Below are 16,870 nucleotides of genomic sequence, written 5' to 3'. Positions count from 1 at the left end.
GTAGGAATGTAGAATGGGCGAAACCACGAGCTGTTTGTGCAACTTTCTCCACAGCTACGGCCCCAATTTCAAATATCATTGCTTCTATCGATTACAGAGAACACCAGCTTTGACTGACAGCGCCTTTTTCCAGACGCAAACTGCTCCTTTAAAATTTAAATGAGGGCTTGAACAATACAAGTTTTGGAATCTAGGAACGGAGCATGTACAGGCAGCTTACTGCAAGACTTATGGCACTGTCATAGAGAGAAATAGGAGTGTGCACGAATACTGACACAAATGAAGTAGTTTCCAGGAAGGATGTCCGGCCATACATTTTGAAAACAGCTATAATGGCTGGAAGCGTCCTTGGAGCAGCAGACACACATCACATGCAGAAATGTCACTCGTCACTGCGTTTGGAAAACCCGCACGTGTGCCTGTACATGTGAAAATCCAGCCAACGCAAGTGCTATTTTTTTATCACCAGTATCTGCATGAGCCGGCGACCCTCTGTGTACACAGAGGCAGGAAAGTCGACTCCTGTCGGCTCTAATTTACACCTTCCTGTCATCTGCCGACATAAATGTCAGTAACCTTGTTGTCGTCTTGCCCTTCTCTCACTTTCTGCACGAGCTGCAGCGTGCTGTGGCGCAGCTTTGTGCGTTGGTGTCGAGGTTTTAGTGAGAGTTAATTTCATGCAAATACTGCTGCTGCTCATGGTGCAAACAGACAATCAGATGAAGTCATTTCTCCCATGTGTATCAGTCGAAACAAGAGATGTTTAAATGTTTAAACTCACGTTTATATAATTGATTATAGCAAGTTGGCAGTTTGAAAAATGCTGCTTCTTTGTTTCAAACCAGATCCAGGTCAGGACAGGACCTACTCCCGCTCCGTCTCCCCTCCAGAGAATGGCTTCAGGCAACACCTGGAAACCCGACTGTACAGCAGCCAAGGCAAAGGTCCCACCCGGACTGAGCGGACACCCCACCTCGGCGGCCGGTCCTCCTCGCACGAGCCCGCCCGCTCTCACTCCAGGGTCCAAGTGTTGCCCAGCGTGCCCAGCTTCAACAGCGGCCACCACAGCCGCAGGTTAGAGCAGCTCTCCAATGGGTATGACACCGACAGCAGCCAGGACTCCAGAGAGCGTTCTGGAAGCGGAGGGAACGGCCGCAGCCGCCCCAGCCGCCCGTGGAAGCCCATGCGGGAGGCGCTAAACGTGGACAGCGTTATAAGCAGCAGTAGTGGGAACTCGGAAAGTCAAGAGCGAAGGCAGCACAGCCCACGGAGAAGACCAAGCAGTCAGTCGCCTTCCCGTGACCGAGAGCGGGACAGAGATTTTACGTGGGGAGGCAGAGAGGAGCGCAAACCCAAGAGCCTCATGACCATCTACGAGGACGAGCAGAGGCATGAAACAGGTGGCAGCCGGAGCTCGCTGGACTCAGACGGCCGGGGCGGCTACAGCGACAAGGACAGGTCGAAGGGCACGCCGGCTCTAAAAGTGCGGAGTGACAACTGGAAGATCCAAAGAACTGAATCTGGGTACGAGAGCAGCGACAGACTAAGCAACGGCTCCGCAAATCTGGACTCGCCTGTAGTGGAGAACCTTTCCTCGAAGGATCTGCGGCCCATACCTGAGCTGCATCTGACGAGGTAAACCGATCAAAGTTTCATCAACCACAGAAACACAATTCCTGCTGTGCGATTTCTGCCGGTGTCAGGATGCTGCCTCGTCATGCCGAACTCTCAAAAGTGCTGCCATTTTTGAATGATTAAACATAACACACAAACTGTTCTAAGAATAGCGAGACCCATTTAACATAAACGCACACAAGGCAGAGGCAGCAGGCTGATTATGCTGGGGCTGTGGTGTGTTGGCTTTGTTGTGCAGGTCTTGTTTGGAGTTAATGATCCCAACGAGCTGACACCTCCTGTTACTCAGAGAAGAGAGCTGACTTCCTAAACCCGCTTGTGCATTATTTAAGCCTTTGTCTTGAGGGTATTTTAGTAAAGCACTTTGATAATTAAGTCTTCCTCTTATAGTGGAGACATCTTGTGATTCTTTTGCTTTATTACAACACTTTAATGCATTTGATAATAGATATAACGCTGATAGGAAACTTCAGGTGCCTCAAAGTAACAAACAAGTAGAAAAAAGGCATGAATAAATCATTAGCACTTGTTTTCACAATAAGATGTTTGTGCATTTAGATCAGATTTCACTGCTGTAAATCATTCATGATAAAAACATATTTAGGCTGGGGTCGTGAGGGTTTACTGCCACTTTTATGCTCACAGCAAGGAGCCGTCTTAGTCCCTTTTTAAGTGGTTGGTAAAAAGATCAAGCTCTGGAATTTCTCGTGGCAATCCACAATGCATGAATAATTGAATTTATTTTGTATTTTAGGGATCACTTCCCTCAGAGAAGGAGCGATGATTTGAAGGCTGACACGCTGCACTCGGCATATTCCACTGGTAAGTAACTCTTAGATGCACCTCTGTGCACAGAATAAACTTTATTGTAGCCAAGTATGGAGGTGCCATTAAAACATTCAACCGTTATATAATTTAGACACATCATAAAATCTACTTTACTTCTGAGTTTCTGTTGTAAGGATCTGAAGCATTAGGTTAGGACCAATCTCAGCTCCCATTGGCTACAGACAAGCGACAATATAGCCTCTGGGGAACGGAGAACATGCCGGGAATGTAGCCTGTCAGGTCCTCAAGAGGAGAAGAAAACAACTTTTAAAATGCTCGTTTGTTGATCGGAGGTCCAGAGGATAATTTCTGATGCATTCGAGGAAGTCGGGAAATCTGAACGCTGAACTGCTTTCGTGCCACAGCGTCAAGGGAATTTATCCCAAGTTGAACAAGAACGGCTTGTTAGCTGTCAACATGCAGATGTCTGTTTATAGAGATGAATAAGAAGCTAATCTCTATTTACAGATTTTACATAGAAATGTAGAATCTATAGGCAGGGACGTGGATTTTAGGGACGGCAAGTGTTCTGTTTGAACTACACTTGTAGTCCGTAATATTGACCAATCACATATCAGCAGGCTGTGGCGCATGCAGGAAAAACAGTCTGTGTGGAGAGCAAAAGCAGGCGGAACGTCATCGACATCAGCGGCTATCTGACAACGAATTAGCTTCTTATTAATCTCTACAAACAGACATCTGCATGCTAACGGCTACCAATCTGCTCTCGATCCAAAATTCAACTTGAGATAAATTCCCTTGATGGTGTGTCACGAAAGCCAAAAAGCTTCAGATTTCCCGACTTCCTAGAATGCATCATAATCGATCCGACCTCCGTTCAACAAACGAGCATTTTAAAAGTTGTTTTCTTCTCCTCTTGAGGACCTGACAAAACTTCATTTTTACTTTTTACTAATCTGCATCATGATGTTGAAATTTCGGCAAAGTTAAGACCCTTTAATTGAAGTAATTAATTATTTTTCTGTAAACAATGGCGAAAAGGAAGTCATTGATAACTAACCGCCGGCGACATGCCCCGGCATGTTCACAGGTGTCCCCAGAGGCTATATCGTCGTAAGACTATAGCCGATGGGATCCCAGATTAATAAGAAGCTAAACCATGATCATGATTGGTCATTATTACTCGGACCACAAGCGTACTACTACCGTAAACTAGAACACTTGCCGTCCCTAAAATGTCACGTCCCTGCCTACAGATTCTACACTTCTATGTAGAAATAGAGATTAGGTTAGTACTGAGCAATTTACCTGATTTATTGTCCCATCAGTAGTGTTAAGGTCACAGCTTGATTGAAGGGATACTGCATGAAAATATGTCGTTCCTCACTAACTGGCCTTGACCTTTCTTCCTGTAAAGTAAAGTTTGTGTTATGCAACACACAGAGAAACGCAGAGAGGCTGAAAGGAAGCAGCAATCCTTGAAGAAAACTCTCTTTTTAAAATTGGATGTCTCCTTCATTGCTTAGTGAAACATGTTGAAGAAGAAATTAAATAAAAATCCTGTATTTCTTCCTCAAAAATACCTTATTTTATCTTCCACACAGGATGGAGGGAGATTAGATTACATGAACATCACTTGGGGGGCGGTTTGTCGCATGGACACCCGTCACATACTTTTTGCTTCATGCGTTCCTGTGATATACGCAGCACCAGCGCAGAGATAAAAATCTTTATAAATGAACAAATATGTAGAAAAATGCCTCTCTAATTCCCCTAACAGGAGTTAATCCTGAATAAGAGGAGGAGGAGATGAGTGAGCTTGCAGGGGCCACCCAGCTGTGCCCAGCCGCGCAGAAAATGCCATGACTGGGCCTGTCAGAAGGTGGTATTCAAACACGAGGCAACCAAAATGCCATTTTTTTTTTCAAGGTCTCAGAGAGTTATGAAATACAGCATAAAAAAACAGCAGCTACATTTTTTTTTTAGTTAAGTTTTACTCAGAGTTGAAAATAGCGCAGCGAGGTGGGGGGAAAAGCCTTCTCATTGGCCTGTGAGCGTCTGAACAAGCTGAGTGATTCATGTGAAAGAAGCCCTGGCAAAGGCACAAACACTTCTTTGGCATACTCGGTGATGCATGTGTGTTATACGTTTCTGTATGCATGTAGGATGTGTTGCATTTTACTTTGAAAAGCTCTCATTATGACCTCACTCAGGCTGGCCGCCCTCTAGTGCCTTTAAAGAGACAAAACAGTCGTCAAAACACGCCTCTTTTATAATTTATAAAACGTCCAGAGACTTGAATTTGCAAAGGATCTAAATCTGTATCTTGAATAAGTGTGTATTAAATTGACAAATGCTTTGAACTGCTTAACTTTTAAATCTTAAATTGGCTAATATTCTCTAAAAGGTCCATTTTTCAGTCGCTGTTTTAAAGTCACTGTGCGATATTTACGCCCCGCTGTCTGCAAATTGTATTGACAAGCCGCAGTAAATGTGTCCAAAGTCAATTTGGCTGGAGTTCAGCGGCGGTAGTCTGGCCTGAGCTGCAGTTTCAGAGCGGCCTGAGCAGATTCCAGTAGTCCATTAAAGTCCAAAATCCTTTCTAAAAGCACACAGATGTGGGAGGGCAGGGCGTGAGGAGTCAGCCTGACATTTTTTGACTGCGGGCGTTTATTCTCGTGTACATCAAAAAGAGACCTAAAGTCTCCTCCTGAGTCACCTTTGTGACCTTTAGTCCTTGTTGTTAAAAAAAAAAGAGCTCTTCAGTTGCATTATGTTGAAATGTCCTGTCTGTGCGAGCGTGAAAGGTCACGGCTGTCAGGAGATGGGTGCACTTCAACCTGTGATCTTGACAGTAAATTGTGCCTTTTCTCAATTTGTTCTGGCTCTTTTGGCTCCTGAAGACCTCAACAAGAGTCCATAGAGACACACTATATTATTTTAAAAGTTATGATTATATAAACAGGAGAAATGTGTATTTTAAAGTGATAATCTTGAAGATTTTCATTCAAATAAATCCGGATCACTAACAAAATAAAAGCTTGAATTAAAGTGATAATAAAAATTGTCATGTAAATAAATGAGTCACTATCTATCGCCGAATGAGGTAACACAATTGTGATTGAGCCTATGGCCCACTGATGAAAGCCTTTGCATTTGCAGTATTACAGATAGCGTGTCTGTGGCGACTTCTAAGGGAAAAATCACGGCGCCCAGTTAGTGACGCGTTTTCCATCAGCCAGCAGTGGTTGGTCTGCCAGAGAGGGTAGGCGGGACAAAGCGGCTGCTTTTCCGGTCTCTGCAAGTGTTGTGAGTAAACAGTAATCTACTATGGCTGAACAAACAAAGAAAAGATCGATGATTACAGATACAACTTCAAAAATAAGTGAAAATCCAAAGAAAAACAAACAAATTTGACGTTCAGATGAAGGCAAACAGTCTGAAAAGGAAAGCGACCGTCGGCGAGCCAACCGTGGATGTCACACATACAACACTGTCTGCATATCTGGGAAGTGTGCTCCCGCAATTACCGTTTATAGCCACATGTGCCGCCAAAGAGAACGAAACTGAGATCTTCAAGATTAGCACTTTAAAGGGCCAGTTGGCCGATTTTCAGCCTCAGTCCTATCATGCTATTATGAGGAGCTAATGCCATTATAGTAAAAAAAAAATGCAGTTTTGCTCTGTGCCTTTGGAGGACGCTATCCGGTCTCCAATGGGTCCTGGAAAACCTCCGCCAGACTACGTAAACACAACATCTGGCCGAGGCCAGTAGGCTCGCGAAACTACACTTCCTCAATCTAGGACGCCCACCTCCGATGTCATGTCTCGTTCAAAATCGTGAGGTTTGAAATTTAGACTGCCGATTTTTTAGACGATCCACCGGTGTATTCTCGTTGTATTCTCACCCTGTAACCTATCGATTACAGAGAACTCCAGCTTTGACTGACAGTTGCTCCTTTGACTTTACCCTCATGGATGGATAAATCCTAAAAGTAAATGGAAAAATATTATTCTAAGATGATGTGCGTCTATGACTTAGCAATGCTACCTAGCATAGCCCTTTTATTGTTTCCCCCACACAAGCCAGTGACTACCATACCCACACACACACAGAAACAGAGGCTATTCTGACTGATTTTAAAGAGTTTCTGATGATTTCTTGGAGTTCTGGCCACCGACAGATAAAGTTGAAAAGTTGACTCTCTTCCAGGGTTCCTCCCCGCGCGGTTCACTTCTTAATGAAAAGCTGAACGGCAAATATGCACGGAGTCTGATTGATGTTACAGAATTTTAAGTACCCCAGACAGCACAGAACTCGGTGAACTACAAATCTCGACTTGACAGCCTCAGAACTGAAATGTGTTGAGTTTTTTTTTTGTTGTTGTTTTTTTTTGTCGCATCAACAAAACTTCAAAGGAGCCTGTCAGGAAATTTTTGCATGTACAATTTCCCAAAAAAACTAGTTAGGGTTTATTTTCATGGTGTGTGTGGAGGCATATTTTCTGTTTCCTCTGGGAGCTCTTGGAATAATTGTGTCTGTTTCCGTCCTGAATAACTTTTTCAGTGGATAACATCGGGCGCCAAACAGGTGCCTCTTTTGAACTTCCCTCTGCATGATCCTGTATAACAGGATAAGAGACACGTCTGAGTTTCCTTATGTTCACACGTGTTGTAGTCATTGTTCCCGCATGTAGCAAGCGCACAAAATAACACGCACTCTCTTGGCTTGACTTTATACTTTACAGTTAACATGCAGTTTAGAAAGTACTCTGAATGCCACTGAGCCAGAGTCTAATCCAAGCAATCACAGTACATGGACGGATTCCCAGGCAAGTGCAGTAGGCCGTGTAAACAGCAGGACACCTTGAGTACATCTGTTTTTGCTGGCGTTCGGAGCTGCAGCAGTGATCCCAAAATATCACGGAAATGAATGTTTTTTTGGAGATCAGCCAGGACCTGAGCGTGAAGACTTGGTTTACATTTAAATTCACATAAAACAACCGCAAAAACCCAGCCGGCAGATGTCGTCTCCTTGAAACACCTGACCAGTGAAGACGAGGGGATTTTCTCGCCGCGTAAACTGCGTCTCTTTTTGTTTTCCAACATAGATATTGTTACATTTGCTTGCCAACATTGCAGATCAGCGTCATCAAATTGTGAATCGCCACATGGACTTAGCGGCTTAAAAATGCAATAGTGTAGTGGAGGGGATCTGGAGTCTGGAGTCTGACCCCGGCGTAATTGCATGCCAGCACAAAGGATTTAGCCACTAATGCTTTGAGAGAGCACAGAGGGAGGAGAAAAAAAAAAGGGGGTATGCTGACACATCACAGATGGTCCTCTACCACTCTCTCTCTTTCTCTTCCTCGTCCTGTTAGTCAGCTGTTGTCTGTCTGGAGCCTTGTAAATCACACCCACCATGCTAACTTGGCTTAGCTCCACACCAGCCCCCGCCGAGGGACCTGTTTCTAAATGTGTGAGCGCTGATCTAACGGTGGGGGAAATCTGCGCTTATGTTTAAACTATTACGCCGTAATTCATTGGCTTCTCTTTATAATGTTAGGAAGTTGTTGTGATCCAACTTTAAAATCTGTTTTTAGAGTTCATTCAGGGTCCTTATTGTTTCATTTCAGTGCTAACAGGGCCGAGGGGCCATGTTCTCTGGCTGGATCAGACAGTCAGATTGGTACACGGGGGGCCTGAGGGTGTTCTGCCAGACTAGCTGCTTTGATACTTCCTCTCCCCAGCACCGGGCAAAAGGGCCTCATCATGACCCCAGTTAGATAACATGTCTTTGCTGGGGAGACGGGGGGTGTGGGGGGGGGGGGAATTGTAGCTGCGTTTAAATAGAAATCCATGACAGATGTTAGCTAGCTGTATTTTTCGGCCATCTGGGAGGGATGACAAATGTAGTGGGTTGTGATTTAAAATGAGGCTTTTTTTTGTTGTTGTTTAGGTGAGCAAGGACGGACATCTCCGGATTTGCAAGACACACACTTCCTCTCTGGTCAACCAATACACAGGTAAAAAAAATATATATATTTATGGCTGTAATACTTATTAAACTTGTGGTAAAAAGATAAAGACTTCTGTGTTTTCCTGTGTAACAGACAAAGAGCGTTCCGATACACTCCCGGCATCCTGGAGAAGAACAACGGCCACGACAGCGAACGAGAGGATAATGTGGACGGCAGCCCCGTGAGCCCCGTCCCCCCTTACCTAGCAAAGACCAGCAGCTCTGAGTGGAACAGCTCCGACGACCTCGCTGGACCTTTCTCTGAACAGGAAGAAGCTGGCACTGTCGACCCCTACTTGCACAACTATCCTCCACCTTTACCTCCCAAGACCTTTGGCAGCAGTCACGCTGACCCATCTTGCGTCCACTCCCAACCGCCGGAGGTGCCGACACGGCTGAGCCCCCGGCATGAACCTAGAAACGGCTTGTCCCCTCTCTCGCACACAACCCTCCGTCGCTGGATCGAGACACCTGCTGAGCAGAGGCTTTCGTCGGATGCCAGCTCCAAGTCGGGGTCGTCGGACCAGGACCGGAATGATCTGTCGGCCAGCGAGAGCGATGAGAGGTTACCGAGTCCGAATCCAGGGCGAGATGACGGTACGGACTCCCCAGGTCACACAGATGTGGTTCTTCCCACTACCTATTTTTCTGTTGATAACTGTATGACGGACACTTACCGGGCAAAATACCACAAGAGACCGGCCTTGTATATGAGAGCAGAGGATCATATGTCATCAGGGGAGAGTGATGTGGAAGGGAGGGGGCTTCCTTTGCCGGATGTTCACCCAACAGAGCCTTTGAAAAGCAGAGCAGAATCAGGTATTGCATATTATTAATAATGTTTTCATACTGTTCTGTCGTGTTTTCAATGGCGCAGGATAAAGGACAAAATTCAGACTATTGAGAGGCCAAAGGAGGCCATATCCTTGCTGAAGCCAGCCACTGAACTGGCCAATGATAAGCCAGCGCTGGTAAATGAGAAGCCGCCTATTCATTCGACCAGGACGGCATGTCATGCGGCTAACATAGCAACCCATTGGATCTGCTACTGGCTAGGCTGGTCATTAGCTTCTGAGGCTGGTTATTAGCTTCCGAGGCTAGCGACTAGCATGCCAAAGCTAGCAACCCATTAGATAGGCTACTGGCTAGGCTGGTCATTAGCTTCCGAGGCTAGCAACTAGCATGCCAAAGCTAGCAACCCACTGGATCAGCTACTGGCTAGGCTGGTCATTAGCTTCCAAGGCTAGCGACTAGCATGCCGAAGCTAGCAACCCATTGCATTGGCTACTGGCTAGGCGGTCATTAGCTTCTGAGGCTGGTTATTAGCTTCCGAGGCTAGCGACTAGCACGCCAAAGGAAGCAACCCACTGGATCAGCTACTGGCTAGGCTGGTCATTAGCTTCCGAGGCTAGCGACTAGCATGCCAAAGCTAGCAACCCATTAGATAGGCTACTGGCTAGGCTGGTCATTAGCTTCCGAGATGAGTGACTAGCAAGCTGAAGCTAGCAACCCATTGGATCGGCTACTGGCTAGGCTGGTCATTAGCTTCTGAGGCTGGTTATTAGCTTCCGAGGCTGGCGTCTAGCACGCCAAAGCAAGCAACCCACTGGATCGGCCACTGGCTAGGCTGGTCATTAGCTTCCGAGGCTAGCGACTAGCATGCCAAAGCTAGCAACTCATCGGATTGGCGACTGGCTAGGCTGGTCATTAGCTTCCAAGACTAGCTACTAGCAAGCTAAAGCTAGCAACCCATTGGATTGGCTACTGGCTAGGCTGGTTATTAGCTTCCGAGGCTGGCGACTAGCACACGGAAGCTAGTTACATTGGCTATTGACTTGGCTGGTCACTTTCTTCTGTTGTATTTTATTGGCTGATTGGAGCCAAATACTGCATGTTGCCGCCATCAACTGTCAACACGTAGGATTTATCTAGATTCTTGAAGTTAGTCTATTTGTTGTTACCACAAAGAAAGTATTTCCTCTTTCCTTTGCTGACAATTTGTGTATGGCATCCATCCATATGTATGCGCCTTTTTGTACCAACTTTTTCTCTTGTCTTGCAGGCTATTCTACAACTAAGACTACTGCAAAGTGGAACCCAGTCACTCCAAAAGGACTTGACGAGCACGGTTTCCTCTGATTTTAGCAAAAGCATCAATAAGATCCAGCGACCGGATGCCTAAAGGAATTGTTCTGCACTATGGCTGCGACAGTTTGACTCCTTCAATTTGTCATAACAAAGTTGGACAAAAGTTGGACCTGAAACTGGAAACCAAAGAGATTGTAAAAAAAGAACGGCAGGTGTCCTTATAAGCTATCTTGCTGTTTTTAGGTATGAACTCCTAAAAAGCTTTGAATGAATGGTGAATTTTTGCACAGTAGAGAGCACCAAAAAAAAAAGGTACGGAGACAGAAACACGCCTAAAACTTTGTAGCTGAAAAGGTTGGAAAAGAATGTGTCACAAACAGCCACTTTACCACACAAGAGATTATACAACACAGAGTTCTCCTTTCTCTCACTCCATGGAAAGCTTTTATTTGTTTGTTTAACTTCTCCCATTTCAGTGTTATGACATGTCTGCCCCAGTTCTCTCTGTTTTTGACACAATATACCTGCTATTCAGTGAGTTTAGGAACTTGGTGGAAAGTGGTTTAACATATTTGGGCGCTCTTTTGGCACGTCTTAAAAATGGATCCCAAGGATCCGTGTGAATGTGAAGCTCCAGGACACCCACACAGGTTTCTATTTAATAAGACCCCTCTGTTAAGACGGGAAAACCTCACGTTCATGTTGGTACACAAAATATATTGACCTCTGCAAATCACATGCAAACATTAACCGAAGGAAGTCTAATACACCTAATTCTCTCTATCACCTGTGAGGGTGTCCAGGGGCTTTAAGGTTATGGGTGATATATTAAATTGATTGTTTATTGGTTGAAAAGAATGTGGCACATGAACTCAAAGCATGTCCCTCCCCTCACATTCGCACATCCCATAATGCTTCAATATTTACAGTTTCATGTCTTTGCGATGTATTCTGGTTGATTGTTTTCGTCTCACACTCCTTACAGTTAATAAATACTCACTTTTCTGTCCTGTTTCTCTTAAAAAAAACGCTTCAATTGTACAATTGTCATCTAGAGTCGAACAAGGCTTGTGTTTCGAGGGGGTTATTAATAATAACATGTTGTAAATTTGAGTAGCGGACTATTTTTTTGGTTCATGATGTTTTATATATGCAGCAGACTCTAATGCACAGTGCCTTTTGTATTTTTCTATGTCCTGACAAGATGAAATTGGAGCCATGATTTGTACAATTCTTTGATTTTAAAGAATTTTTGTAACATTTAATTTTATTTTTATTGATTAATAATTGTTAAATAAACAATTTTATTTAACCATATCTGCGTGTCAAGCCTCATTCAAGAGCACAAAGTTTATAATATAGAATTTCTGATCTTGAATCCTTGTTACTTAGCTGGAGGACACCTCAGGCTTGTTCAGTATGATAATATAGGGTTTATTCAAACTAATACTCCTTATAAACATTGTCTTTTGCTGAGTTTATAAGGTAGTTCCCACTTGAACAAAACTGCAGATCATTGTCGGCGCTCATGCATGGAAATGTAGTGCTTTGCTGCCACCTGCTGTCATGTTTTAGTATTGTACCCTCTAGTGTCAAGCACTGGCTACCCACATTAATCTCCAGGCTATTCCTCTGCTGCACAGACATACTTGGAAAAAAGTCAGAACAAAAGAAACTTGTTCCACCTTTTAGTTTCTTGCCCTCATAATTTATTTATAAAATAAACAAATAATTTAGAATTAAACCACTTTGATACTGTGTGTATGAAAGTACTACAGGTGTCCACTGTTTATGAACTTTGGTTTATATCATTCCTTCCAATGGCTTTCTTGCACCTTTAATGTTTCATGTACTCTATCATTGTGTTTTGAATTGTTTACATTATTTTATTTATGTTTTATTTTTAAAGGTTATTTTTTGGCCTCTATCGGACAGGATAGCTGAAGAGAGACGGGAAATGTGGGGAGGAGAGAGCAGCAGATGATATGTACCAAATCATCACAGACCAGGAGTTAAAGCTCCTGTGAGGAGGAATAACTGCACGCTGCCTTTGTTTACATTTTACAGGGCATTCATTTAAAGTGAGTGATACATATGACTGTTAATGAAAGCAGGGGGAGATTTTTTGTTAAAAAACACCACTTAAGCATGTACAGGACAAAATCAGCAAAGAGACAAGAGGTACGGATTTGTCCACAGGGGGCGCCAAAAACAAACCAAAAGTTCCTCACAGCAGCTTTAAACCTACGACTGGACTGTTGCCTCTCCGCATTGGGCGCATGCTCTACCGACTGAGCTAAACCAGTGTCCCAGTATTATATATTTACTTATACTTTAATTTATGATAATGTTACAGCAAGTTTCTAGTTTTGTAGTTTGTAATAGGGACACTTTAAACCTGAACAAAAGTCGATGTTGGGCCCTTTACACCACTGAGAGACAACAGGGCCTCTCAGAAAGACTTTATATACTTGAATATATTTTAAATGTCTGACTTAATACAGTCAATATACATTAAGTCAACTTTTTCAAACTATTACAAAAACCTTAAACTTATTACTGCGATTTTACCATGCTGACGCATTATGAATTTCCTCAGGGAGTTAACTGACTGTCAGTGACACCACCAATGGAGCCAATAATACTAGTGTTTGACTTTGATACTAAGTTATTTCAGGATTGTTGTGTTATGTGGGTGTGCTATAATCACGTCAATGATTTTCAGTGTCTTTTTAATGATGCCTGAAATCTCTGATCCTTCTTTTATTTTGATGATTCAGAACATAAAATACGTCATCTTACTATTTCTGTCCTCTAGAGGGAAGCAGAGGACTTTGCCACCAAAATAAAAGCTGCAACTTGATCTCGACATCCACAACAATGTGCATTATGACTTTGTTTACGTCATTGTTAAGCTCAAACTGTACATTTCTGTTAATAAATGTTTAACTCGGTGTCTCGGTAGAACTTTATTAGATTATTTTTGTGCATGAAAACAGTCTAGATGTTGCATTTTAAGTGTGTCCTTCATGTAACATTAGTAAAAACAAACACTGATGTTTGCAGAGTTGCTATTTGTAGCATTATTTCTTTAATTTTCAGCATGTTGCCCCTCGAAATGTTTGTCATACAACATTAGCAATGAAGATGACTCATTACAGCTATTTCAGGATTGTATTGACTCAACAGCAAGACTGGAATTATCCAAAATAAGTTCTCTGAAAAGAAATGAATAAGTGGAAACAAAATGGATTTTTATTGGAGTCCCAAAATAGCAACTGTATGATTGACTTCGCAAAACAGGCCGAGAGGGGATTTACACCCACAGTTGTCTGAATCATACAAAGTTTTTGTCTAAATCAAAAGATATAAAAATAGGAAAGAATAGTAATTTTTCAAAATAAAATAAAAAGTAGTTTCACTGTTCAAGAGAGAAAGAAAAAAGATGCAATGAATTCAGAGAATCCTGACGGTGTTCTGTCGTTCAGTACTCTGCTCCTCATTGCATGGCATGTCTATCATAGCTGGGATCCTTAAAACTTAGCTGTCTTCGAGTGTGTGCGTGTGTGTGTGTGTGTGTGTCTGCTCCGCAATCCATCAGAGTGGGACCGGGCCTGTCAGTGTGTGCTCCTCCTCTGCAGCTGCCGTACTTCATTAGGGGCCATCAGCTGAGCTCAGTGCTCCACTGTCAGAGTCAGACTTCTGTTTTCTCATTTCCCCTCCCTTTGCGCTCTCTTTCTCTCGATTTCTGCCTCTCTCACTCTCCAACTGTCCCTCAAGCTCACTCACGTCCTTCATCCTCACATGATTTTTCACTCTGTCAACTTACCTCAGCCTTTTCCCTCTCGCTTAAATCTCCCCTGCCCTCACTTGCACTTTCTCCTCTACCCTTACTCCCTGTTAGCCGACTTCCTGTCTTCTTTTCAGTTTTCTCTCTCTTATCAGCATGATATGTTTGAGAACCCTTGCAGCACAACCATAACAATGACAAAAAAAATTAAATGTAATTGTTTTAGTGTATTGCGGGTTAATTAAATTAAAAGCCACAGGTAGGTATCACATTTCTAGTGTCCCAGATGAAGGACTGATGGCACTTGTCAATCATACCTCACTGTAAATCTGTATTGTTGCAATATAGCTCCAGGCCACAGGTGGCAGCTCTGTGCACTACTTGTAACACTTTAGGTGGCGTTTATGTGGAAATGGTATGGTTTTAATTGAGTTTATGAAATGTAATTGCACTTATAGAAGTAATTAATTTGTGCTTTTGTTCACACATATTCCAGATGTCTATTATTTTGAACTGTAAAGAATTCCCCCTGCTGTGATAAATGTGATAAAAATTCTACTGCGAATGACTTGTAGACATAAAAACAAGCTACATTTATTTACTGCAGCAATCAAATTGTGCGCAAAAAATCATCAATCATTAAAAAATATATTATTTTAAAACAGTGGCCAAGACATAAAATTGGTGGAAATGTAAATTTGGAAATGAATTATGTTTAGAAGATACATATCCTTTGTGACGTTGGAATTTACGGGACGTTCCTGAACGCACCTTTAGAAAGCACCTGAGCAGCGTCACATTCCCGTTAATTGGAAACACCTGATGACTACCAGGCCTGCAAGACACAAACAAAACCAGTACAATGACCCAAAAAACACGTCGTTGTCGCGAGTAAATGTTTAATCCAGTATCAAAACATAAAAAAGACCAACATAATAAACTGTAGCCTATCGTTGAATAATAGTTGGAAGTCCACAGAAGTTAGTTTTAACTTATTTCGGAGTCTCAAGCCAGAAAGTCTCCGAGTTTCACGACCACAAAGGCCCTGGGAAAACATTGTACAATGATGTGGAAAATACTGACACCTTATCGAAGATTTCTACAGTCAGCACTGCCAGTTCGTCATTTGGTGAGTCCCTGTTGGATTTGGTTATTGCTTATTGCCTGTGTCTGTGACAAACCATGCCTTACTTTTGATACTTAAGCCTTACATGATATTTAAATTTGGCGAAAGTAGCCAGCAATTAGCAGTTTACAGTTAGGCTACATAATATTTATGCTAGCTCAGCTACCACACACACGGACACAAATGTATGTTTATGTGTTTACAAACACATAGGCTAGCTACTTAAAACATATTCCTAAAATAACTACTATAAAGGTAAATGTTTTGAAACTTTAAGTACAGAAAGAATCGCACAATATTTGCTTTTACTGAAGTATTTGGGACAGAAATATGTCATTTATAAATAGTTATTTAATGAAACTATATGCAAAGCTGCAGAGAACACTAACATACTATACTCCACTTAAGTGCATTCCTCATCAATGCATTCACATCTCTGAGTCACTTGGTTAAATACACCTGTCAACTTGCACCATTTCTGCAGACAAGCTTAATATTTCTGTTGTTTGAAGGTTAGTGCTCCTGTGTCTATTGCTTGCAGGCAGTGATTGAATGCATGATAACAGTTAACGGTTTTCCAAGGCGTCATGTTTTTGGAGAGCTTATAATGTATTTATTCAACGTATGCAATGTTTCTGCCCTTGATGTACATGTACTGTAGTGTCATATCAGGAACAACACAGCTGTAACTTATACATTAAAAAGGCTGCATTCCATTTAGTTCAGGTTCTTCCACTGCCTTTGTTTTGTGCATGCCTGCTGACTGTCACACTGTCACTAGGACTCTAACTGGAACGCAGCCTCGTTAATGAAATTAGTTTCACCTGTGTTTCTCCTGCTATGACGAGTCAAAATGTCTCAATTAGTTTTAATACATTTGACATTTCTCCAACAATTTTAGCGTGAATGTGTTGTCTCTTTAAATGTACTCTACCCTGTTTTCTGTTGGTGACATTGCTAGTGGGCTAGCATGTTTCTTGTAATGCCTGTAAATGCAATACAGTGAAAAACAGCTCTGTTACCTTATGTTGAATTTTACCACAATTAGTTAGCTGATATGATATGGAAGAATATTCTTTAGCTGTGGAAGACCTGTGGTTTGCTTTGTTGGCAAGATACATGATTTATCCAATTGCATATCTGTGTGTTCTTGCTTAAAAGCTAATGGTTTGGCTAATGGTTTGCAGGCTAGCAAGTAGCAGGCTATAGCTGTTATGCAAGTTAGCTGCTATAATCATACTTGCAGCTCACTAAAATATATTTTGTAGTCCATATCTATCCACCATAAATAGACGTTAGCTCTAGCAAACAATCTACACTGATTTTCTGTGTGTGAATACAGGATAATCATATTTATACACTCATATGAGCACTCTCACAGCAGGGAAAGCAGATTTAAACATAGGCTAACAGAGACTGATTA

At 42.6% G+C, this 16,870-nt stretch overlaps 1 protein-coding gene across 1 annotated transcript in view; it reads left to right on the top strand.

The window, feature by feature from the left end:
* LOC138600922 (inactive ubiquitin carboxyl-terminal hydrolase 53) overlaps positions 1–11,785 on the top strand; it is a 37,923-nt gene extending 26,138 nt beyond the window's left edge. The window contains exons 13-17 of the mRNA XM_069672469.1: positions 846–1,635; positions 2,390–2,457; positions 8,384–8,450; positions 8,538–9,262; positions 10,506–11,785. Of these exons, the coding sequence (XP_069528570.1) occupies positions 846–1,635; positions 2,390–2,457; positions 8,384–8,450; positions 8,538–9,262; positions 10,506–10,582 (1,727 nt within the window). The 3' untranslated portion in view covers positions 10,583–11,785. The remainder of the gene's footprint in view (positions 1–845; positions 1,636–2,389; positions 2,458–8,383; positions 8,451–8,537; positions 9,263–10,505) is intronic.
* The last annotated feature ends 5,085 nt before the right edge of the window (positions 11,786–16,870 follow it).

Source organism: Semicossyphus pulcher, unplaced genomic scaffold (genome assembly GCF_022749685.1).
Source record: "Semicossyphus pulcher isolate SPU_LCO1_2020_fin unplaced genomic scaffold, fSemPul1.0.p SCAF_21, whole genome shotgun sequence".
In the NCBI taxonomy this organism is placed as follows: Eukaryota; Metazoa; Chordata; class Actinopteri; order Labriformes; family Labridae; genus Semicossyphus; species Semicossyphus pulcher.
This window is presented reverse-complemented; position numbering and strand designations above follow the sequence as displayed.